Raw genomic sequence first — 26,723 nt, forward strand, 5'->3', positions numbered from 1 at the left:
CAGAAGACTGATTAGTGTGTCTACAGTGTGTGTTTTAATGGTGACACCATCCATGTCAGGGTCAGGGATCACTTCCCACTGAGGCATTAATAGTATAATACACTCTTGGGAAAATGCTAATTCAAATTGGTAATAAAAAAAATAAAAGTCAAAGAAAAAAAACACTACTCTGAGGAAAAAATAAATTCTCTGTTAGTCACAATTGTGAATAACAGTCAGGATTTGATGTATAACGTCTTGATTCCTAGAAAAAAAACAAACTCATAGGTAAAGCTTATAACTTAAATGATGAATAGAATTTATTGTGGTGAGAAGATTTCACTGGTGTTTGTCAAAACACCAGTGGAAAAAAAAAAAACACACAGGAAGCATTTTTTTTCTTACTAAGTCAAATTTATATAAATACATATGATTTGTACATAGTTTATGCAAATGCAAATAAAAAGTCCTCAGTGATAAAAGGGCTTATTTGGCCATGCCAGAGAGCCAGCTCAACTTGAATAAAGAGGGGGCTGCAGGTTCCTGGTCGTGGTCGGCCAGTTGTCTGAAGAGGCTGCCGGGCCGGAAGGTGTCATCGCTGGCTGCCGTGGAGGCCGGAGGAGCCTGCTGCAAGCAAACACACAGCACAACGTTTGCTCTGGAAAACATATCAGCTGTTAGAAGACTGTACCGCTGGTCAACTCAACTGTAATGTGATGAGAATGTAGACACCAAAATCATCTTCAGTCTATTTGTGGCAGGTAGGCCCTTGGTTCAGGTGTTCCAATGCTAGCATTTTGGTACATCTTCAGTGACAGCAGGCTCCATGCTAACACACTGTTTCATCAGGCTGTTTACAGGAGACACAGTTCAACTGGAAGTGCTTTCTAATCTCACAACACCTTAAATTTTTGTGAATGTATGATAAAATTTAAAGAAGTGGGTAAATTTGTTTTACTATTTCATTAATTTGCAAGATTCTAGTCATACTTGCAGGTTTTAGGGTCACAAAATTGTAAACTCTCCAATAACCATAATCCCTTGCACCAGAATGTACATGCAGAAACACTCTCTGGATTTTGCATGGCATTTACAGCTAACATGTCTGTAACCATAGTTTTTTTTTTTTTTACTATCTGCATGACTCGCTATAGGTCAGGATGTTTTACGGATCAAATATTGTTTTAGGGTTGACCTTTATTAACTTTAATGCTTTTTGAGAATGACATTTAAGACAAGTGACTATTTTTGGTAATTTCAGAAATTTTACATATCAGGCCCATCCCCTGTCTCAGTTAGTTCAATAATCATTTGGTCTTCACCCAGCCAATCAGCAAAGATCGCTCTACATCCCAGGTCACATGATTGTGGCATTTGACCAATCTCATTGGCTTTGATTTTCTATTACAAAATGAAAATTTTAGAAAAAATTTATAGAAGTAATAAAGTCCTGTCATGTTCTCTAATAACAGTCTAGGGTTGTTTTTTTGAATTTCAAAGTATTTCAATGAGTGCCCTATAAAGGGTTAAAGACAGTCTTTGGACCAATACCTTGCAGGTATGTATAAAGTTAAGTAGGATATATTTGGTCCAGTGCAGAGGTAAGTATTAGGTAGGAACATGTACATTGCTTTATTCCACAGAACTTGTGACAAATACAAGGATTTTCTTGCCCTCTGCTGGTCAGTATGACAGGTAAGTGTAAACTGAGTTGTGGTTGATCTAAAGCAGCTGTTTTCTCAACTAGGTTCAGTAGATTTAGAGCTTGAAAGTATCAGAACCTGTCTAATTCAAAAACAGAAAAATGTTATGTTAAAATTAAAACCTCATCATTTCAAATCCAAGACTGATGAATTTTAAGACCTACTATTTGTAAAACTTTTTAAAGGTTGTGCAGATTCTGTTTATAGTAACATGTACAAATGAAGCGTTAGCATGGGGCTTGCTATCAGTCAAGTGTAATGCCGTGACACACCAAGCCCAGAGATGATGTCAGCCCGTGTTGGGCCGCCTGAGGCCAGTGATCGGCCGTAGTTTATGCGGTGTGTCCGTCCCATCGGCTGTCATGAGCAGCCGACCGGTTGATTGAGCATGTTGATTTGATGGCCTTCAGACAGCTTCCTGATTGGCTGTTCAGGTGGAAGCTTGTGTTGGTAACAGTGTAGAGTGGGGGGGGACTTTTGTCAAAAATGTGAACTCAAACAGCTGAAGCACCCACCTGAGAAACAGGAACCTGTCCAAGTCACTCCCACCCTCCAGTGCCAACCCAACGGGGGAGTGGGAACTGGCGAGCTGGCTCCCTATTGTTGCTACAGGAAGCTAAGCTTAAATGCATTTACTAAGGTAGGCTGAGCTAGGTTTGCTTTGTGAAGGGAAGCGAGCAGGCACTGCATCGGTGCATGTGTGGATTTTAATTAATGAGATTAGAGCCCCAGGAGCAGCTCAGAAGACTGGATTTTTTCCAATTCAATTCAATTCAATTTTATTTGTATAGCATCAAATCATAACAAAAGTTATCTCAAGGTGTTTTACAGAAACCCTACAGATCTTGGCCAAATCCATGGAGCAAAATCTCTCCCAAGAGCAGCACAGGGCGACAGTGGGGAGGAAAAAAACTCTTTTAACAGGGCCAAAAACCTCGAGCAGAACCTGGCTCTGGGTGGGCGGCCATCTGCCTCCACCTGCCTCAGTGCGTTTAGTTCTGATCAGACCCTTGTCAAAATGATGAAGAAAAAAACAAGCTACACAAGCATCAGTCAGGTTGTGTGGTTATTATACCAACCGGCTATTTACTGAGAAAGACAGATTCTGCAAAAGGTAATGAAACCAGGTGCAGAAGGTGCCGTAATCTGTGCCACGTGTCCATGGACCATGTTCAGCAGGCGATGTGAGGCGACACTAAGCGATCTGAGCATTGGTCTCATGTGCTGCTACTTTTAAGTGGACTTGTAGCGTACCGCACCCCCAATGTCAACCAGATGTGGCTGCGTCTGATCGCACCTGTTCTAGCCACTCTTTAAATATCCACCAGATGTGTCAGTGATGCGTGGCACTGTGGAGTTCTCCACTCTGTTAAATATACGTGACGGGTCTATTTTTTGTACAGCAGCTTGTATCTCTGAAGTGTGGAAATGATCTGTGAATGTAAGTTAAGGGCTGCATTTATTTACAGTGAACATAAAATTAATTTGTGTACACACGGCGCACCTGTCTTGATATGATCAGAGGATTGCGGGACATGGCAGGATGCTCCAGCAGAATGTTGGAATAGAGACAATGTGCAGCCCCGTATCACGGCAAAGCGTATAATAGACCCACTGCTCCACCACAGGAAAGAGTATCAGGGTCATGGTTTTTGTCACCAAGGCGTGAAAAGTGCAGGGTTTTATGAAGTAGCAGCACTGTGACATAGCATAAAGGGAGAGAAAGAGTCAGCACGGAGGCAGGTGGGGCAGCAGGATGATTCAAACACACCAACTTTCCCCAGAGTGGCTGCTATTGATTATTTTCAAGTCGCGTCAAATGTCCCGGCCGGAATGCGCACAGCAATATCTGATGGACATTAGGGGTGTGGCTTCTTCCTGTCCACCAGCTGTGGGCAGGCATGCTTCTCTCAGTGATCTCTCTTCCCTCTAAAGTTAATGAGTCCTTGGTGGAAGTTGACCTCTTCATGCTTAGCACAGAGCTTACTCAACGTGCCAACATGTAAACACGGAGGACAGGAAGCTGTGATCTGTTGGGGATATGTGGATGATTCTGGTGTCTGTGTTGTCATCATGTAACAGTGAAGATGACAAGTTGACCAACAGGACAATTCATCAAAAAACTTGGTGTATTCCTTTAAGTTCACAATGATTGCCTTCTTCCTAGTTTTGGAACAATCCCAACTTGAGCTCCATCTGAGACATTCATATTTGTAACTTCTGCTGACGTAAATAAACTTTGTTTTTCCAAGTGTGTCCCTCAAGATGGGATTGGTCCACTCACAATACTGCCACTGTTCTGCTGAGCTGCTGCCACCGCTCAGTTATCTCTTTGAAACCCAGGAGCCCCAGCAGGAGCTCTCTGAACAAAACTCATTTTATTGCTTTTGTAATTTTTTTTTTTGTGTGTGTGGGGTGGGGTGGGGGGGAATTTTTTTTTTTTTTTTGGTAATTTCTTTTGTTAGGAAGAAATTATCCAAAAATTAGGAAGAAATTCATAAAAAGTTACAAGCAAATTTACAATGTTCAAAATTACCAAAAAGGTTTTAAAAAGTCAAATAATTGGTAACATAAAATAAATAAATAAATAAATAAATACTTTAAAAAAAAAACTTAAAATTTACAAAACATCATGAGAAAATAAGCCAAAACAGAAAATACTTGATAACTATTAATATAAATAAAATTAATGGATAAGTAACTTACCATAAAGTTACCAAAAATAGCCTAACATCTTAATAAAGAGAAAAAAGAAAAACTTGGATTAGAAGGTGAAATAAGATATTTTGAAATCAAAGCCCACCCATGGGCTCCGGGGTTTCAAAGGGTTCTGTTCTCACAGCAACAAAGCAGCAGGCTAAGCCCGAGCAACTCTGCAGGCCCATAGAGAGCGAGGGAGATTAGTTAGCACTGAGCACAGTAGCATTCCATACCAACCTAGGAATCAACCGTTCATGTATTAATACTGCGCAAACACACTGCAAACGCACCGCTGGTCAAACCTCGGTGCTACAACACTACAGTAAGAGACTGTCACACAACAAGCACACAAATGTCAACCCACTGGTGCACTTGCCTGGATGTCCTGCACTCAAAAAAGCTGGGAAGGCAAAGCGTGTAACAGACAGCATTTACCCAGGGTGGAACAAATGAGGAACACACAGCAGAGAAATGAAGAAATAGTCATCGACATGTCAGAACAACAACACTGTAACCCTCCTGTGCACAGAGTTGGCCAGACTCAGACGTGGCTCATGTGCAGGGTGGCTTGCTACAGAGTTCATTTGGTTGACTAAAACAACAACACTTTATCCAGGACAAAACGTACCTCGGCATACCGACCACTGCAGGGAGAAGAACGTCCCAGATTTAAGTTGAAAATTTATGAGAAAACATCTCCTAAATTTATGAAAAAAACTCATAAAAATACTTTTTCTTGTACTTACCTTTCTTACACTCCTACGCCTCTAAAGGAGCCACATGTGCTGCCTCTGCTGCAGCTGGCCGTGTCTCAGGCCTGCAGCTGATCACCTCATCAAATTCTACTTTCAATAGGATTTAGGAACAAGGAGATCCTGCTGATTTGAGCCCAGAATCACAAGATTGTTTTCTTCTGAATCGGCCCAAGTCACAGCAACGTCTCTTCAGAGTCCAGATGCTGAGGAGGAGATTGGGATTCTGGGTTCAAATCACCTGGATTTCCTTCTTACTAAATCCCACAGGAGAAAAAAATTGTTTGTATGAGTTTTTTCTAATAAATTCAAGTTTGTTTGTTTTTTTTCCCCATAAAACAAAGACTTTAACCTTTTGACTTTAAATTTGTAGCCCCTCTCCCCTGGCTCTATGATTTTTTTTCTCCCCACAGTGGCCCTTGCACATTGTCACAAAAACGACACAAAAATATACTTTTGCTGACAAAAACTACATGATGAAATATAATGATATTTTTGTCAACAAATAAAAAAACTGACTAAAATGCCAGACGTGCATGAGCTCAGTTTGGATGGGAACCGGCACACTGAATACCCTCTTCATTTTGGATATTTAATTAAGCAAAGAATAAAAACAAAAGCCAATACAAAATACAAGAAACTAAAATAAGTAGTGTAGAACAAGTTATGTATAAAGGTCTCTGACAAATAATCTAATGGGTTATTTCCAAAGAAATAAGCTGAAAAATGATTCAGCTGAATTAGATGAAAACTTTTTTCATCAGCTTCTGGTTCTGGTTTTTGTTGACAAAAGCTAGACTGAAACTAAGAAAAATGCGACTAAAACTAAAACGCATTTTCATCAAAAGACTGAATTAAATCACAATTGGCAGTCAAAATTAATTTCGTTCATTTCAAAATTAACTTCTTTGCTAATTTTCCACTAACTTTTCATTGATGTCTTACCAATTTTCACATAACTTCCTGCTAATTTGTTCGACATATTTTTTCCTATGTTTTTGAAATCAAGTGGAATTTGCTCACATTTCAAAGTGTGAAAGGCTGATTGCTAATTTTCTGGTAAATCTGTGCAAATGTTCTGGTAATTTTCTTGTACTTTTTTTTCTCTGCTGACACATCACACCAAATTCCATTAAAAAACATCTGGCATTTTACTGAATATAAATATCCTGCAAAAAATTATTTAAGACCTATTATCTAATCCATCTAATCCAGGGGTTTAGCAACTTTTTATATTCTGAACCCCCAAGTTGAGTTTCACTAAACCACAGACCCCATTTAAAGTGATATTCCCTTATAGGGACATTCATATCAACACATATTTTGTCCATTCACAAGCATTTAAACACAAGCAATGTGATCCAGCATCACTGATATGGCCTTTAAATATGTCATTTGAGTCATTATAAATATAGTTTATCATCTTTATCATCTTTTTTTGCTAATATTTTGAGTATATTTATATATTTTAAAGAATTTTTTGACTAATGTTCTCGATCTGTTCATAACAATAATAATAATATAATGGGATAATGTTCTATATTTATGCTAATAGCCCATTTCCCCCATGTGAAATCATGTGAGGTTGCTCATCTTTCCAAGGGTTAATTGAAGATTTTTGTGCCCATGACATGAATGAATTTACCTGAGCAATCAAACTGGGCACTACACCGTCACATTGTGCTCTTTTCCTCTCTCATCCTTTCACCACCGCTCAGTGAAACCTCTTTTCTTGGGTATTTCTATTTTGATTTCATGTTTTCCCGCCAATGTGTCAGGTGGATTTTTTAAAAAAAAAAAGAAGAAGAAAAAAATTGACATGTCGCTACAAATATTGGCCCATGTTTGTCAGGTGGCGAGTGTGAATTCACCGCGCTGGTTGTGTGTGTCACTGAGCAGCAGCTTTAGCTACCGAGTCCCTGCTCCGCAACTCACCAGTGAGCGAGTGGCGTCGCTGCCCCTTGTGGCCGACTTGGTTTTGCGCAAATTGGACATGCTGAGAGGCAGCAGGCCGAACCTGGAGAAGAGAAAGTGTCAGTGATTAGATCAACATATCAGTTAACTTTCTTAATCAATTCTCAATTCATTTCCCTCTTCAGAAATGTTTCTGCAAATCCCTGTCAGATGGAAGTGGTAGAGACATGAAATTTTGCAGATTGGTTGGAAGTTGTGTGCAAATGCTACTCAAGAAATTTGACCCCAATGGGGGCGCTATAATTAAAGTGAAAATTTTTTAACTTTAACCCTCTGATGCATGAATTATGAAAGCCTGAGTCCAGATTTTTTTCTTATGTGTTTTTACTCTTCTTAGGGCATGAACACTTTTGTGAGTCTCCATACTTCTTTAAGGATGCAGGACTGGTATTACCATGTCATGATACTAGTATTAATATGTGTTCAGCAACAAGAACTGACAGCCTCTGCATAAAAACCATTGCATTTAGGAGAAATGACTTTTAAACAGCTGTCCACTGTAATGACTGCTATGCGCCAAAGGGTTAAAAAACTCCTATGCCATAAGTCTGATTTACACTAAACTTGGTACAGACATTTCAAACTCTACACATTTTTCTCAAGAACCCATAAGGTCCACCATAATGGATTTTCCGCCATTTTTATTTAAAAAAAAAAAAAAAAAAAAACACATTTTTGACACCTCCTAGGCCGTAGGTCCGATTGCTTCCAAATTCACTGCGGCTCATTATTGAACCAAGCTGATCAAGCTGATGCATACAGCTTGTTGATATCTTTATTTGTTTTCAAGATATTCATCAATGAACTTCAAAAGGGGTGTTGCTAAGCACATTAATGGAAAAAAAAAAAAATCAACAACCGTTTGGCCAATCATCATGTTCACATAAGTACCTGAAACATACCCTCAAAGTTTCATTCGAATTGACCACTAGGGGGCACTATAAATGCAAAAAAAAAAAAAAAATGGGCGTGGCACAACACAAATCAGACCATAAATCAGAAATAGTTTGTCCAGTCATTACAACAATGGCAGGATATGTCCACATCATGAAACATAGTCTGAAAATGATTTTTGAAGCTGCTGAAGCTTTTGACTTCTAATGGGCTTTGTTGGCTGGAGTCCCAGAAGTGCCACTTGTTCATTTGTAATTTTGACATGTCCTCGTCAGGAAGTGGATGGTCATAAAGTTTTGTTTAAGAGAATAATCACAAAGCCAAAGAAGTGCAAAAACAAAAACATGGTAGAGTAGGGGTATCTCAGAGACTATGTGCATTTCTCAGGCTTTGTTCCTCAACTATTTGGTCTTGTAAATGCTCTTCTGTTATAATTTCACATAAAAATCTTGTCCTGCAGCAAGATTTTTATGTAAAACTGCGACAGCACCCTCTTCCTGTTATGGATCAGAATACAATCCAGCAGACCTGTGACCAAATCCAACCTGGCTGCTCACACTGTACAGTGTCATGTAGAGGTCAGTTACATCAATAATTTACTCTGAAGAAAAGTTCTTACAGACCTGATCTGGCTGCTGGCCAGCGGCAGGATGTTATAGGGCTCTTGGGAGTTCACGTTGCTGGTTCGTGAGGCAAACTGCTTCTCTGAGCCCGTCAACAAGCCCAGGAGCACCTGAAACACAGGTGACACCATGAAGATCACTCCAAAAAAGATGGCATATCACTGTTAAAGAGGCAGAGACAACATGAGACAGAAGGCTGTTCCACACAGACTCACGTCCATTCCAAATAGGGCTTAACAATTCATTAAAATACTATCAAAACTGCAATATGGCCGTGTGCAATATCCAAACTGCAGGAGCTGCAGTTTTTTGACAAAGGTGAAATGTTGGCAAAACACCATTATGAATGTATTATGGTATTGTAAGATGAAAGAAAACGTATTTGTTTGGCGCAGACCCCAGCAAAAGTCATATCATCATTTTAACATTTTTTCAGTGACAAGGAATATTCTGATGCACAAATAATAATTTCCACTGAAATCAAGAATCATATCACAATATCTGTCAAAATAATAGATTTGTTCAGCCCTAATCCCTAAAAATTGGCGGTTCGTTTTGAGTTGCACAAAAAATGACAAACTTGTTCCCACTGCTGTGAGAAGCAAGAGGCAGAGGGCTGTGGGGTTGCCTGTGGCCCCTGGGAGGGCTCTGGCATTCAGCTGCTGCCTACTAACATCAGTCAGGAACAGGCAACCAGGCTCAGCGCCTCACGCCCCCACAACCTGTCAATCCAGCATCACTGATCTGACATTCAAATCTATCATTTAAAAAAAAAAAAAAAAAGCACATTTTAAAATTAGTAAAATAATTAATTAACTAAATCGATTAATTAACAAGACTATCACAAAATCAGCAGGAAAATTAGGAAATTAGCCACAAATTTACAATAAAATTTAGTAAAAATATAGTAAAAATTACCATAAAACAATGGTTTAATATCATTTTAATACCAAGAACATAAGATTTCCAAAGAACTAGTACAAAAAATAAAATTGCAAAAAATCTCTCCAAAAAATGAAGTGAATTTTCTTCAGCGGGTGAAATAAAACCTTACAGGTTGCTCAACTTTTGGCCCAACATTGATCCATTCATGGTAAAACTAAGTTTGGCCCAAAATGATTTTCTTTCGCCTGAGGTCCCCAAATGTTTAGGAACAGCACTGGTCAGGACAGGAATGCCTTTGCAAATTTTTGAAGGAAATTTCAATGGTCTAGTAGTTAATAGAAAGTAACTGAGCAAATCACCATGGTGATGTGCGACCTCACCTGTGTAGCTGGTCGTAGCTGGTTTTCATAGAACAGACAGGTGCAAAGTCTGATTGAGCATATCAAATAGGGGAATACATTCCAAAAGCAAAGCTGACACCACTTGTAGGTGTTGGATGGTGTTTGCTGGGTCAGTGTGCAGCAGCAGCTTACACTGCAAAAACACAAAATCTTACCAAGATTATTTGTCTTATTTCAAGTCAAAAATGTCTTATTTCTAGTCAAAATATCTCATTACACTTAAAATAAGACATGATCACCTCAGAAGTAACTTGTTTTTAGACAATTGTCTCTTGTTTCAAGTGAAAATTTGCTTGAAAAAGTGAAAATTTGCTTGTTTCATTGGCAAAATTTGCCAGTGGATAAAGTGAAAATTCACTTGAAATAAGTGAAAATTAGCTAGAAACAAGAAACAAATTTTGCCAATGAAACAAGAAAATTTTCACTTGTTTCAAGCAAATTTTCACTTGAAACAAGAGACAATTGTCTAAAAACAAGTTACTTCTGAGGTGATCATGTCTTATTTTAAGTGTAATGAGACATTTTGACTAGAAATAAGACATTTTTGACTTGAAATAAGACAAATAATCTTGGTAAGATTTTGAGTTTTTGCAGTGTAATTACGGCAAAATTAGACCACTAATAGCAAAACAAAGTTGACAAACCAACACAGTGTCGCTTGGTAAAAATAAACTGATGGTATCTACATTCTTGCAGGATGTTCAGAAATGGGATATCTTAAGAGTTCTAATTTAAATTGTAACATTTGAGTTAAACCACTTTCTGTTGTGTGTAATCATAATGGTGGCTGCCAGTACCGAGGTCCTCTGTGACAGGCGGTTGAGGTTGGCGTTGAGCGGCGGTGTGAACACGTCCAGGTCGAAGGGGTCGATGTAGCTCTCCAGCCAGTCACAGACCTGCTGGATCCTGGAGAGACACAAAACACAGGCTGTTCAAGAAAAACTAATTTCAGAGGGTTTTTTTTAAGATCTCATAATAGGGGAGCATGGATTACATTTTAGTATCTATAATTCTAATCCTGTTTCTTAATGGAGCTTCAGCCAATCAGAATCCATCACAGATACCGGGGTTGGGGTTTACCTGGGGTCTTGGTGAGATCGGGAGCTCTTGCCATCTTCATGTCTGGTGCCCAGTGTGGTGCTGAGATAGCGAAGATCAAACAGCAGCTGCAAGGCCCTGTTCTGGGTCATAGGGAACAGACACTCCTGTGGCCCCGTGAGGGCCAGAGAGAGGGAGGGAGGAAAAAACAAGCCCTTCCGTTAGCCATGCGTGGTGCACTGCTTGGTGCTAGATTTGCACTGCTTGATTGTTAAATCCAAAGATGTGACAGTTACAGCACTTCACATAGTCCCTTCCTCATCCTCCAGTAAGAAAGTGTATGTGTATTTGTGGAGTAAAACTCTTAAAGGTTTAGTTCACCCATTTTGAAAAAATGATATTATTTTACTTACTTCAAAGTTGTTAAGTAGGACAGTAGTGGTGCTATGTTCCTCTCATTGTTACTGAGTGCTGGATACTGGCTGGATGCTCCAAATGCTAACTGTTAGCCTCCTGCCATTGAGCTGGACTTCCCCCCAGCTAACATTCTTAAAAATAACACCCCCATCAAATCTCTTGCTTGTTCTGAAGAGGTGTAACTAACTGATAAAATGCACATGCATGTTCCTGACACTCGAATCTGCAATCGTTTCTCAGCAACATTGATAAATAAGGCCCAATGTGTGTATGCACGTGTGTGTGAGTTACTTTGTTCTGGGTTTTCTGTGTGAGGCTGTGGTAGTGGTGGATGGCCTTGTCGAGGCAGGTGTGCAGAAGCTCCTGCAGGGTGGGCCGGGGCAGGGCGTGGCCCCCGACCCTGTTCACCTCCAGACACAACTGGAACAACAGCGACTGGACGAACCAAGACGGCTGGAGAGGACGCACGGGTTTCAGCATGAGATGCTTCAGCAGGTTCAAAGTGCCATTTCTCCATCACAAATGCAAAACCATCTGGTCGCATGTTTTCTGTTTGAATATCTAACCAACACACTGCAAAAACGCAAAATCTTACCAAGATTATTTGTCTTATTTCAAGTCAAAAATGTCTGATATCTAGTCAAAATATCTCATTACACATAAAATAAGACATGATCACCTCAGAAGTAAACTGTTTCAAGTGAAAATTCACTTGAAACAAGAGACAATTTGCTTGTTTCATTGGCAAAATTTGCCAGTGGAAAAAGTGAAAATTCACTTGAAATAAGTGAAAATTAGCTAGAAACAAGAAACAAATTTTGCCAATGAAACAAGCAAATTTTCACTTGTTTCAAGCAAATTTTCACTTGAAACAAGAGACAATTGTCTAAAAACAAGTTACTTCTGAGGTGATCATGTCTTATTTTAAGTGTAATGAGATATTTTGACTAGGAATAAGACATTTTTGACTTGAAATAAGACAAATAATCTTGGTAAGATTTTGAGTTTTTGCAGTGCAGAGAGGACATGTCAAATGACTGACCTGGACAGGGAGTCTGATTTTGGATGTGACGCTGCTGCCTGATTCAGTCTCTTCTTGGATCTCCAGATCCTCCCAGCCGGTGGCTGTGGTTAGGATAGCACCAGCAGACTCGGCATGAAGGGCCGTGGCAAACTTATCCAGCAGCACCTGTGCAAACACAAACAGAAAAGAGCATTTCCACACAGTCTCAAAGTCCCAGTTCTGAACATTCAGAAGTGTTCAGACATTGCTAGCCCTTTTCACACTTCACATTTCTTAGCCCTGGGCTAACCTCAGGAGGTTAGCATCGATTCATAACCCAGACTCCTTAATCCAGTAAGCCCTAGTTTACAGCCTGACATCACACTGAATGACTGCCCCATTTCCACTCCATTACTGAGTGTGAAATTACCCTGGGTTAGCTCATTTCACGAGACGGAGAGTTTTGAATTCTGCTAATCAATCACCAGTGACTGTCAAAACCCTGTTCTGAAGCAGGGTTTAACTTGCCCTGGGCTAAGGGTGGACATATTCCAAATTCAATTTAGCAAGAAATGACTGTAATTTGTACTTGTTTTTACTTGTGAACAAGTAAAAATTTGCTTGTTCCATTGGCAAAATTTGTTTCTTGTTTCAAGCTAATTTTCACTTATTTCAAGTAGATTTTCACTTGACACAAGTGAAAATTGTCTAAAGACAAGTTATTTCTGAGCTGATCATGTCTTATTTTTAAGTGTAATGAGATATTTTGACAAGAAATAAGACATTTTTACTTGAAATAAGACAAATAGTCTTAGTAAGATTTTGACTTTTTGCAGTTTAACAGGGGCTAAGCCCAAGCGTCGTGTGAAAAGGGCTGTTGTTCAGACTGTCAGAACTCATTTTAATATTCACATTTCACTAAAATCACCCCATCTTGTTCACTGTATGCATCAAAAACAGCAGTTATTCTATTTTTACAGGTGACTGAGGTGAATACATCTCTGCCTCTGCATGCCCTGGTTCCACAACCTCTCAATCTACACTCCTCTACTAGCTTGCTGGTTTGTTGTTAGCACACATGAAATGAAATGCCAATATAAACCATTCAAGAAAATTGCAGGAAAAAAAAAAAATCAGTATCTAAAAAAATCTAAATCTGTATCAAACTGTGCATTCATTGCACATACTACACTGGTCTATATCTATGTAGCTAATTTGGAATTAGATAAACACTCCAATCCTTTTACTGTCTTTTCTCTGCCAAACAGGATTCTACACTCCATACAACATGTAGAAAATAGAAATCTGCTCAAAATCACATGTGCATGAAAAAGTCTCTGACTTTGGAGAGGGCGGAGCTCCAGATGCGATAGGCCTCCATGCTGCAGCTGAGGAGCTCCTCCTTCAGACCCGCCCACTTGGCCTGGGCAGGGCTAACCTCCATGGCAGCCTTGGCTTTTCCCAGTTTCCTGCCCTGCCTGGGGGTCCCCTTAGCCACGGCCTCGACCCTACTCTGTTTTCCCAGGATGCAGTGCTTCAGGTTGGGGCAGAGCTCGCCCATGGACTGGCACAACCTGGCCATGAAAAGCACTGAACTGAGGCGGGTGGGGCTTGAGTCAGGCGAGGCCAAGGCCAGTTCTGAGCGGATGGAAGACAGGATGTGGCGAACGCAGGCCAGGCAGCCCTCCTGCAAGACCTCTTCCACTGCCGCCGAGTCTGTGAAGCGATCAAACGAGGACATGGAGGCTCCATCGGTGGATCCAGAGGTTGAAACTAGAACTGAGGTGGACTCAGACCCTGCCAACGAGAGACAGACAGAGAGAAACGAAACCACCTCTGATCACTAAAAGGTAAAGGATACATTTTGGAACAGTCTTTAAATAATCAAAAACATAAGGTGTTTTTTCACTGGGATATAGAGATTCTTTAGGACTGCCACATCAGAATGAACTCTTTCAGTATTGCCTCCATTTCTCAGGTGACTAACGCTGCAATATGCAACATGTTGGCATAATTATACCTATAAATACACAAAGTGATAGCTCAGGATGTTTTGGGATGTGCTTCATAAGTGTTATAAGCATTTCATGCGCGTGTGGCCACCAGGCAGCTGGTTGTGGCTACTGAGCCGAGCCTAGTAAGCACAGTCAGGGAAATCACAGCAAAAACAGCAAAGGAGAGTAGTAATATCAGGATCAGAATATAAAAAATCTGATTTTGACACAAATTTGTCATGGCCGACACATTTCCAGCATTGTGCCCCGATAGGAAGTTAGTGGTTGAGTCCTGGGTGGATAAAAATTGTGTGGTGTGACATGATCCAACAAGTGAGATTTGTCGTCCACACAGCCCATACTGAAAAGTGAAAAGGTCCACGGTCTGAGGCAGCCATACCTTTGTCCTGGGCAGGGAGGTAGTGCTGCAGGTCATCCAGCCTGGCCTTCAGCTTGGCATCCATGGAGGAGCAGAAGTTCTGAACGCAGGGTGTCAGGGCCTGGGTCTTCATAGCAAGGCCACTACGCTGCTGCTGCTGCCCGCGCTGGGTCACGCTTACCCAGCCCGCATCGCTCAGCAGGTCCCCCGGAGACTCCGACCACAGGAAGGAGGCCACATCCACCTCGTACTGGGCCCCGCGGCTGGAGCCAGGGCAGGGGCTGGACCCAGATGAGGTAAGTGGCGAAGGATGGGCCGTCTGGGCCTCCAGGTCCCTCAGAGCTGAAGACAGGAGCTGGGTGGAGCTTGCTGAGATGGCTTCAGTCTCCTCCTTGGTGATGACCTTAAGGAACAGGAAGGAGCAACACAGACACTTAAACATGTAACAAATATTAGGGATGGGAATTGGCAGGGAATCCCAAAGGAATATCACTTGATTCATGATACTTGGGTACCGATGTGATATTTATTGCAATTCTGTAATTACTGCGATTTTGTAAGTACGTCCATTCAATATTGTGCAATTTCAAAAAAACGCTAAGAACAAGAAGTTTACAATGATTGTAATTAATGTATAAATGTGAGAAATAAAATTATGAAAACAAAATTATTAATTAAGTAAAATTACGTAACAAAAATTTAGATTAAAACTAAAAATAAAATAATAATAATAAGCACCTCGCATAGTATATGAATGGATTTTTTGTATGTTGATGCAAGTTATGTATTCTAACTAAACTGAACTGTAATTTTATTGTAATTTATTTTTTAACACAATTCTTTAGATTTTTTTTTTTTTATTTTATATAATTTGAATTAAGGACAAATATCAGATATTTGATATTTTTTACTACTTCTTATTTTTTTTTTATTTTTATTTTAAAAATTGTGGGGAAAAAAAAACGTGATTTGTAACTGAATTGATTGCTTTGTTGGTGTTATTAGCATATTTTAATTTCCTGCGCTTGGCCAGGACGAGTTTGGCTGTGAAAGAGGCATCCTTTTGTGGCGGCGAATATAAAAGAAATAGAAAAGTAGAATAGAAAAGAGGAGCATGATGCATGGAGATGGCTGGTGGGACGTGCAGAGAATATCAGTCCCTAGCAGGTACAGAGGAATCTACTGAATTTATTTCAGCACAATCAAGTTCCTCATTTCCAGTTGATAAGAAAGCAGCATTGTGATCCAGATTACCAAGAGGAAGTGTTTGATGCAGTCAGGTTTATTCAACAGAAATGCAGCTCAATAGATAAAATGACAGTATTTCAGGAGGCTGTATTTAAACTCGGTGAGTACAGAAGATGCTGGAGGTGTGATGGTACAGCATAAGGTGACATGCATGTGGAAGTTGTGGGGAGCACGAGATGGACAACTTCTCTTTTTAACAACGCCAACTGGCATGTCGTTGATTACAGTGCTCACATGTTGCTGTTCAGTCAAATGGAGCTGCAACATGGATCAAATGCAAATTGAAGTGCAGGTCGGCCATAAAGCAGCTGGTTAATGAATAAAAACGCTGTCTACTGATGGGAAGTACAAGGGGAGCCAGGAGGGGCTCGGCTCCCCTTAATAGGACATGAGCTCCACTAGAAAACACAAATTTGAGGACTTATGGGAAGTGGGTCTCTAAAATATGTATTGACAATATGCAGTTTTTCATCCATATAAAACTCTTTCTACACCTGGACGGGACAGAGAGCAATTAGATACAGCTCTATTTATTTTTTTCCTTTCTATTTTACTATTTATTAACCTACTTATTAGTAACTTTTTTTAAAACTTAGAGTTACTAGTGGTCTGTAGATTTCTTTCTCCATTTATTTACTGTCAGTAGATATGTGTGAGTGGCACCACCTTCAGGTAGAAACATGAAATCATGACTTTTAAATATCTATAGATATTCTAATAATGAACTCTTGATATTTAACTTATATATTAGTTGACATTCTGTTGAATATCAGAACTGTCCAAAGCCTTTATGTGATCCATAAAGGCTACCAATCATCACCAACAAGTTCTCATTTGTTTATTAGTAATTACTACAAGGCACCAGATTTAATTTGACAATATTTTGATGTTTAAAAATGCTGTACGTAGCACCTTTAATAAAAGTATTTTGAGATGAGTTGAGTTACCTGCAGACGCTGGAGGAAAAGCTGTTGCAGGAAGTCATCCCAGATGAGCAGGGGGCACTCTAGCAGGCACTGACAGACAGTGCTCCAGTGCTGACTGATGGAGTCGGTGGAGAGGAGATCCCAGACGGCATCTCGGATGGCGGCCAGGCCCTTCAGACTCTTGACGTAGACCAGCAGGCTGCCCACGCCACGGCAGATGTCTTCCTTACAGCTGTCACAGGAAAGGGCAAGGAGAACTGGGTAATGCTGGGATAATTTGACAAAATGAAGGGCAGCGCTGCACTGTGTGACACTGGAGGACTGACGGTGAGCAAGCCACTGAGGAACCCAGCAGCCACATGTGATTAAAGCTGCACTAGGCCTGATGCTGATGCTGAAATCCAGCTGTCTTTGGCAGAAATCACAAACTGCACAGTGTCTCATTCACCAACTGTTCCCAGAGAAATGCGGGCTGTCAGAATGGTCACTGGTGAGGAAGCTGCTGAATCTGAATTTTAAAAGGGATAGTTCACCCATTGTGAAAAATTATGTATTATAGATGTAACACTGCATAGCTTGTATGTTTGTCTTTGTTGAAACCTGCTGCTGTAACAGATGCACTGCAAAAAGTCAAAATCTTACCAAGATTATTTGTCTTATTTCAAGTAAAAATGTCTTATTTCTAGTCAAAATATCTCATTACACTTAAAATAAGTCATGATCAGCTCAGAAATTACTTGTTTCAAGTGAAAATCTACTTGAAACAAGTGAAAATTAGCTTGAAACAAGAAACAAATTTTGCCAATGGAACAAGCAAATTTTTACTTGAAACAGGTGAAAATTGTCTAAAGACAAGTAATTTCTGAGGTGATCATGACTTATTTTAAGTGTAATGAGATATTTTGACTAGAAATAAGACATTTTTACTTGAAATAAGACAAATAACCTTGGTAAGATTTGGACTTTTTGCAGTGTGTGCATTTGCAATTCAAGTTCATGGATATATCATCTATACCTGCCAATGATGACAAATTATTTTGCCCTGTTAAGTTGCTCTGCATCTGATGTGAGGGTCTACAGACAGAGGGTGTTGTATTGCTGTAAAGCCCCTTTAGGCAAATTTGTAATTTGTTCTATTGGGTTATTCATATAAAAATTGACTTGACCTGACTTCCTGCTGTCTGTTAGAAAGTATATTTCAACAAGTACAGATGGATGGTAAGTGAAAATACTTAATTTGTGAGGTTTAACATAACATTTGGCGAGTAGTTAAAATCATCACCTCATTTGGTAGATTCTTCTGATACCTTAGCATGGGGATCTTAACAGGGCTTGAGAGTAAAGGCAGTACCAACTTGTAAGGTGATGTTGAATCTCTTTGAGTGGATTAAGGCGGTTATTTTTAAGAATGTTGATATCCCATTTTTCAAAATGGGTGAGCTATACCGTTAAGAGGTATGGAGAGAAAAGGAAGGAGAGATGCCAGCCTGCTGGATTTGACATCAAACAGGCAAATGATACAGGACTGACTTTTAGTTTGTGTTGAAGGCAGGATAGTGCCCCCAGCTGCTGTGGGGTTTAGTTAGAGGGAAAAGCCGACAGACTGTTTGGTCGTGATGGCATAGGTTGAGAAAGAGTGTTTTAGGAATGTGACCTGCATGCCATGTTTCTGTATTCTTCATTTCATTCATGCCCAGGTGTTTGGCTGTAGCTTACGTATTAATCCACTGCTGCAGAGTGTCCCGGAGCTGCTCTCTCTGGATTGGCTGAGCCAGGGTACGAAGGGCGGGCTGGAACTCGGAGATGGAAGATGGTAGGTACTTGAACCAGCTTCCTGTGTTCATTTCCTCCTGCAACACCCTCCTCCCTTTACCTAGGAAGGCAGCACAGTAAGAGGAATAATTCTGTTCATGCATTAGAAACATTCCTTTTAGTAAACTTGGGATCCAGTAGTGCAAATCTGTCAGGCACAAACTGAATGCATGGAGGCTTCTTTTTTGAAACATACTCTACACCATCAGGGGCCATGTCAGGGATGGAGGCTGAGGTTTTATCTGGTGCCAGTTTTGCTGTGATTTGAGGGGTGTGTCAGCAGGAGAAGGCGGGGCCAGGTGGATCTCTTGTGTTTTGGAACGTTAAAATGCAAATCTTTTGCACCCGGCTCAGTGTGTCCCCTTCCAATGCAGAGGATGTCCACATATGGATTGTGCAAATCCGTGCCACAATTTGGTGTCACCCTTATGTGAAACAGCTTTTAAAAGGAAGCGTCAATGTAGCGAATGAGCGAGCAGGACTCCTGACCAATGAACAAGCTGGAGGCTTGTCTTAATTTGGGCAAACGTGGAGGCCAGTCACTCACAGGAATGCAAGGCATCTTTTGCAAAAGTCAGTTTAGGACAAACTAAACAGGCAAATGATCAGTCAAGATTTCAATTATGCTGCATGAAGAGTTTTACTATTTGAAATGGTGATTAACTCTTTAACCTGTTTTTTCCATCAGGCATGCAGTTCAAATTTACTCATTCAGGGTGAGTAAATGATACACAATAATAGTAATAGTTTTTTGGTGACGTTTTCCTTTAACCCTTTGAAATTTGAGCAAATTGACTTGATTTCTTTCAAAAAAAAAAAACATACGGGAAAAGGCAAGAAATCACCTGAAAAATTGCAAGAAATTAGGAAAAACTAACTTACTTAGGAAATGATCAGGAAAAAAGCAAAAACATAGCAAAAATTACCAGACAACTTGCCAAACATTATATGAAAATTTGCACAATAAATAAGTACATTTAAAAAAAAAAAAAAACCCAAAAAACTAGCAAAAAAAAAAAAAAAAAAAAAAAAGACCAAAAACAACAGTAAGAAATATCAGCAAGACAAGTATCTGAAAATAGGGGAAAAAAATGCAAAAATTACAACAACATGACTGGAAAGTTAGCAAAAAAAAAAAACAAAAGTACAAAATTAACAAAACAAATAAGTACAAAATTGGCAAATAAATAAATAGAATCAAATATTAATGATAACATTAAAATGACCTGAAAATTTTGACGAAAAAAAAATCCCAAAACAAAACAAAACAAAAAAATGAAAAAAGAAGATTACCAACAACAAAAAGAAATGAAGAAGGTAGCTGTTTACCTGTGGGGGCACCTGAGGTGACGTTCTCCAGGGTGGAGAAGAGCATGCCGCAGCTCAGGGCTCCCTCCCCCGGCCTGGGGCTTCCCTCTGGGGGCAGGTAGAAGACAGCATAGGCCTGGAACAGCGTGGTCACCAGCAGCTCCACCAGGCTGCACACCTGGGCCTTGATCCCTGCACCTGGCCACCGAGCACAGACCTCCACATTAGTTAGTACACAGGATGATATATGATGGATATGATAGAAATGAGAGCTGGGCACGACTGTTGACTGTGCTGGCTCTGTGGCTCTTGTGAGGCGTTGCACTGCAAATGACTCACATAGTGATCCTGTGTTGTATCGATCCAGGGTAAAGATATTTATCCATATAAAAGTGCTACATGCTATTAATGTACTTTCAATGAGGAATATTACTCCACAGTTCACAAATATTTCAACAGCAGAAATCTGATGTTCAATTATATAATTTTAATCATAATAAACATAGTTTTCTTGAAAATTAAAAAAAAAAAAAATCAGGTAATTTTATCTTTTGGGTATACTTTTGGGGTAATTTTCTTGTTTTTTTGGATTGAACATTTTTACAAATGTTTTTTTTTTTTTTTTTTTTGCCAATTTGCTAATGAGCAAATTCACTTAATTTCTTCCAAAAACTTGGGAGAATGGGTGAAGAGCAAATTGTCAGAAACTGTTGGACATGTACAAAGAAATTAGCAAAAAAGGTTCTATGAAAATGACCAGAAATTTACCAAAGATTTGATTAAATAATTAATCAGTACAGAAATGAGCAGAAAAGGGGAAATAAGTGAAGAAAATACTATAAAATATAATTTCAAGATAATTATATATATTTATTATAAATATATATTTGAATTACATTTCCATAAATGTACTATAAAAGTACCCATAAAATACACACAAAAAAGAAAAAATAATGTAATAATAATTTCATTAAGAGGGTGAAATAAAATCTTTCAAAACAGCCCTCCTACTGGCTCTTGGGTTTCCAGAGGCTAAATGTTTGAGTTCTCCGTCCATTTATCAACTATTTTTGTGATGAGCATGGCACCTGCTACCCGGCTGCACACAGTACCTACCGTGCTGTGGTTGGTTGAGCAGCTGGTGGATGGAGGCCTTCCTGGCCAACAGGAAGTCAGCCAGGGCCTGGCGTGGCGAGCTGTCCTCCAGCAGCATGGTGGACACCAAGGCCTCGGCGATAGCCTGGTCTGACACGGCCCGACCCCGCAGCAGAGACTTGCTGTCCAGGAGGATGGTGGACCTGGAGGGGACAGGAGCAATGGCTGCTCAGTGATGTCGCTAACCTTTTACCTTTGTCTGACTGACTTCTACTGACACTTTGAGCCATCTCACTGGATCACAAGTGGACAGCTCTGGACACTACTTGTCGAGGTGATCTGAGACACATCTGACCACATATCATTTGTAGCGTAAACACTAATGCATCCTGATGTTTCCCTGAAAAGGACATAGTGAATAGAGTGTGGATAACTGATCCAGCCCAACCCGTCAGGACCCAAAAATTTAGAAATTATGTTCAGGTTCGGGTTGGGTTCGGTCACGTCGGCGTTGTTTTAGTAAAATAAAAAACAAGTAAAAGTAAAGTAAAAATTATTTTAGGAAATAAAATGATGGACCTACAGTCTGTTCTGGGCAATTTCTTGTACAGTGCTGGCGTTTACGTGGTGACACTGAAGGCAAATCGTAGGCTGTTTCAGGTGGTAAATGTAACGTAGCAATAGGAGACGAGCAAAATCATGGGCTCGGGTCAGGTTCAGACTAGGGTTGGGAATCTCTGGCATGAGGCCGATTCGATACATATCTAGATACACGGGTTACGATTCGATACAGAAACGATATATTTTTAATAGAGAACGATTCGGTACGATTCGATACAGTTTAAGAACGATACGATTCGATACGGTTTAAGAACGATACGATTTGATACGGTTTAAGAACAATACGATTCGATACAACCCTAAAAACAATACGATAGTTAACATTTGTTGATGTAGACTGGGCATCACCAAATGATGGACTGCGGTCCGGGCTCGGAACCAGTGGCGGTTCTGTCCAGACCCCTGACAACAAGAGAGCACTTTTTACTTCAGATCTTTTGTAGCACAGAGGAAATATGCTTCTCAAACACTCACTATTTAGTGTTAGTGTATGATTATGAGTTGTAGAACATAATAAATTATCTTGAAGGAGTAGATGTTTACCAGTAAGTTTGACTCCAATAATTTAACAATATGTTAAATAATTTAACAATATGTTTAGATTATTATTTGTTTTAAAAATGTAAATTACTTATCAAACAGACCTAACAATTCAACAATGAATGAGCAGGAGCATTCCTGTGATAACATAGATTGAATATGAAAAATAAGCCAAAGTGATACCTCTTCTCTGAATAAACAAGCTAAGCCAGTGTGCTGCTGTCAGCCCGTGAAAATACAGCAGAGTGGCACCTCTTCGCTTTGTTTCACAATCTATGTCAGTGCGCTGCTGTAGCTGGAAAGTTTCTCTGCCTTTTGGACTCGTACGGTGCCGGTGCAGTTGTTGTAAATTTTTTTCTTGGTGGTGCAGGTGCAGGTGAAACCACTGGAGGGGTTGTGCCACCCAGATTTGACCTCACAGGGCGCGAACCAGCTCCGCGCTGCGCCCTTCTCGGCGCGGACGGGTGCGCCCTCGCGTCCCGCGATCACATACACAATGAATGGCTGTGGTGGCCGAGGTCTGCGCCGAGCACGCGCTATGTGAAAGCCCCTTAACGTTACGGAGCATGCGGGAGAGTCCTTTCGTGAGCTCTCGCGTTGTTTAGAGATGAAAACTGTAAAGCCTCAGGCAACCGATTCATAGTCTCGCGATATCCGATCCACAACTCTACAATCGATTCATCTAAGGATTCATGGCGGATTTCGTATCGATTGAAGAGTCTGCTACCGATACAGCCGTATCTCTCGCCCGTAAAATCGGTTATCCGGTCGCATCGGTGTATCGGACCCAACCCTAGTTCAGACACTAAAAGAATGCCTGTCAGGTTCAGTTACTATGCTTTCAGGTTTGGTTCGAGTTTGGACGAGATGATCGATAAAGACAGATGTGACAGGACAGGTGCCAAGTGGAATCCAACAACAGAGAGCGCCAAATTCAATGCAATTGCGCAAAAGTGGAAATTTGTCTTGTGCTTTGCCAGCTGTCAAGAAATTAGACACTAAACATTAAACAGTAAATACAAGCGTGACATGAAATATAATAAAACACAAGACATACAGTAAAAGCAGCAAATAAAATTAGATAAAGTAAAATAAACACAGTAAAATAAAGTGCAAGATTACATTACAGAACAGGAACAGCACACATACCCAACCAGCCTCTGAGCTGCAAGCATCTGTGCAACTTAGGAATTTCATACACTTATTGCTTTTAGAACATCTTTTAAACAGACATTCCTGGTTGCTCTTGTAACTTTGCAGCGCCTCCCCTACGAGAGACATGATGTGTTTACTCTCAAATACCACCACAGTAAAGAGTTATGTATTGCTTACTGTGGTGGTGCACCATTGCTAAATGAACACAGAGGAAACACTAATTATCATTAAGCACAAAGTACACTGAATGCACAAGAATCGGCAGGTGAGAAGGAGCTAGGCCTCACCTGAAGTGGCCGGTGGTGGCCACCTGGCGGACCAGGATGGGGAAGCGGGCCAGGACAGGGCTGTAGTGGCCTCCTGTGGCAGCCTCCAGCTGCAGGAGACTGTGGAGGTGGCAGCACAGCAGGTAAAGCTGGGTGGCCTGGAGATACTGTGACGCCTCCATGGCGCTCCAGATGCGTTCTGGGATCTCCAAGAGGAGCTTGATCTGAGAGGCCATGGTGTAGAACTTCTCCTGCCACTGCCACTGGCTCTGCAACAGCATGAGATATTGGATCTTTACACAGAGTACACTAGTCTCAGATTGAATGTGTGTGGGTTAATTAGAGACAGATAGACAAAAAGGAAGATAACATATGAATATGTTCAAATGCAAAGTGCTGTGTTATTGTATAAAAAATTACATGAAAGTAAATCTCTGGATGTATCTAATCAAATTCAGTATGGCAGTATATTGATGCCATGTCCTTACTCACACTTACTCAAAAGCTCAGTCACTAAAAACATGAAACACACAAACAATACATCCATACGGCAGTGGTACAACGTGATGCACTTCAAAAATAATTTGATGACCTATACATATGGTGTAGAGCTTTGCAGCAGGTACAGAGTGGAGTAGTCCTGCTGCATTTCATTCTTTCCTGTAATAGGGTTAGGGTTCCAGAACCAAACCTCATTCAAAAAACTTACAATTTAGTTGCCTTCCGTATCAGCAAACTTACATAGCTGGTAGAACGTGGTTACAGACAACTTGTGAATCACGACTTTCTTCTGGTTATTTCGGGATAGCAGTAATCCACCAAGCAGAGCTTACTTTCACTAAAATTAGAAAATTTTCGAATAGTTCACACAGCTCTCCATAGCATGTCTTTGACGGTAGGAGATTCTAGATGACTGTCAAAACAACACTATGGATCAAAATGAAGAGCTACTTCGCCATTATTTGACCGCCGAATTGAGGACTGAGTTTCATTAAATGACAGCAAGTGTTTAGTCGTGATATAACCGGTGTGTATACTGGCCGATAAGCGAAGAAACTCTCAGTTATCAAAATTTCCAAAGGAGTTCGGCTAGACATCTGCAAGAGAAGACGTAAGGCAGGATTCTAACGTTAAGGCTAGCTGTAACGTTACAGTGCGGCTCGTGAGACTGGCCTTTTACCTCCTGTTTGCTGCTGGTGACGCTGCTCTTGCCTTGTTTGAGCTTGTGGCAGTACTGGTGCATGTCCTGGATGGACTGCACGACGCTCTCCGAGCACTGCCTCATCTCTCCGATGGTGTCAGCGGCGTCGATCAGGTCCCGGTACCGCTCGCCCACCATCTGCCTCAGTTCCTCCTTCTTCTGCTCGATCTCCCCGCGGACCTTGCGCTCGATTCGGCGGATCTCCTCGGTGTTGTAGCGCTCGAAGAGGACCGCCGGGTCCTTAATCTCTGCGACCCGGAGAGACTGCGCTGGGTCCACGGCCATCGCACCTCCAAAACAACTGCGCTGCTACAGGAGAACTACAAGCCGGAAGTCCAAGAGCATTTCCTGCTTCCACGTAAGCAAACGCGCATAAGTGTGACTGCGACGTGCCTGTTGGTCGTGATGTCTGTCTGTCAGTCAGCATTGTTATGAATGGGAGTTCTGGACAAGATACGCCCACCTGTTTAAGGTTAAGTTTTTTGTGCACAAGCTTATTATGAAAGAAAATTGGACACTTTCAGATACAGAAGATGTGGCAGGTAACTAGACAGGAGATAAAAGGAACATAAGTGTGCTTAAAATGCATCAGTAACTATAGGCTTATAACAACAACAACAATAATAAAAGAGGAGGCGGATCAACAACATTTGAAAAAGTTTTGTAGTATGTGTGCTTTTCTGATGCTGTGAAGCTTAATGGAGTAAAGCAAGTGATCAAATTCAATAGTAAATAATTTGGGAATAACTTAAAAATAATACATTTGTGTAGCCTAAAAAAATACACAACAGTAACATAAGTAGCATAAGGGTATTTTTAAGGTTATCATACATAACAGTTCCGTAAGGTTGACCATGTGTTCACGTGATCTAACGTTTGATTCAAGGTAGACTGTAATCTTTGCAGCATTAAGCAGAAGAGCAGTCGGTTCAGAGGTGCAGTTACTGGACTGAGATTTGGAAATGAGTAAACTTGAACATTAAACTTTGTGCAAAATGTAAAGATGGATTTCTCCAGCTTTATTGTAGGTGCAAAATTTGTAGGGCAGCAGCCAGGCCTCGTCCCAGCTCAGATCATTCAATGGGGTTCCAAGAAAATTTATTGTGGGAGAAATTTTCTTTGGATTGTGAAATACCTCTCATCTATTTGATTCTACATTTGGGGTCATTTATGTCTTAACTACTAATAACTGATAAATGAGCAAGATTAACAAGAGAGGCATGTGACATATGAGAATGCCTTAATAACACATCCAAATTCTTGAGGTTTAACAGGGGACCTGGATTTCTACAGAAAGTCAGAAAAGTGTCAACAATTTCTATAAGCATCAAGTACGTCACAAACAAAAACACTGCGGAATTGTGGAATTTGGATATCTATCCTCATACATTTTATTGTTTGTTATCTGTGTTTACAACATCTATTGCACGTCTGTCCGTCCTGGGGAGGGATCCCTCCTCTGTTGCTCCCCTGAGGTTTCTTCCTATTTTTCTCCCTGTTAAAGGGGTTTTTTAGGGAGTTGTTCCTCATCCGATGTGAGGGTCTAAGGACAGAGGATGTTGTATTTTTCTGTAAAGCCCTTTGAGACAAATTTGTATTTGTGATTCTGGGCTATACAAATAAATAAAATTGAATTGAATTGAATTGAACTGAATTGGATAATTTCAAGGGATACTTGGGTGGCCTAAAGTTACTCAAAAGAAGAAAAGATAAACTTCCTATCTTTTTAAATGTAATTTTATATGAACATAAGGATAAAACATCTGCTGCACTGCCCTCTAGGGGCTTCAGGCATGATGCACATGTGGC

At 40.4% G+C, this 26,723-nt stretch overlaps 1 protein-coding gene across 4 annotated transcripts; it reads right to left on the reverse strand.

Annotated features, from left to right (window-relative positions):
• Positions 1-416: 416 nt before the first annotated feature.
• cog1 (component of oligomeric golgi complex 1) lies at positions 417-25,256 on the reverse strand. 4 transcript variants are annotated; one of them, XM_030058051.1, is made up of 16 exons: positions 24,894-25,256; positions 23,735-23,982; positions 21,153-21,334; positions 20,058-20,234; positions 18,633-18,789; positions 16,938-17,148; positions 14,764-15,145; positions 13,712-14,166; positions 12,409-12,555; positions 11,658-11,819; positions 10,992-11,116; positions 10,709-10,817; positions 8,626-8,735; positions 7,070-7,151; positions 4,759-4,782; positions 516-606 (listed from the first exon to the last, which is right to left on the reverse strand). In XM_030058051.1, exons 1-15 carry the CDS (start codon positions 25,197-25,199, stop codon positions 4,774-4,776), a joined length of 2,862 nt encoding a protein of 953 aa, XP_029913911.1. In that variant the 5' UTR covers positions 25,200-25,256; the 3' UTR covers positions 516-606; positions 4,759-4,773. The 4 variants fall into 4 exon arrangements, with proteins under 4 accessions (XP_029913910.1, XP_029913909.1, XP_029913911.1 ...); XM_030058052.1 differs by having other exon boundaries at positions 587-603; XM_030058050.1 differs by lacking the exon at positions 4,759-4,782 and having other exon boundaries at positions 417-603.
• Positions 25,257-26,723: the final 1,467 nt, after the last annotated feature.

This window comes from Myripristis murdjan, chromosome 8, assembly GCF_902150065.1.
Source record: "Myripristis murdjan chromosome 8, fMyrMur1.1, whole genome shotgun sequence".
Classification (NCBI taxonomy): Eukaryota; Metazoa; Chordata; class Actinopteri; order Holocentriformes; family Holocentridae; genus Myripristis; species Myripristis murdjan.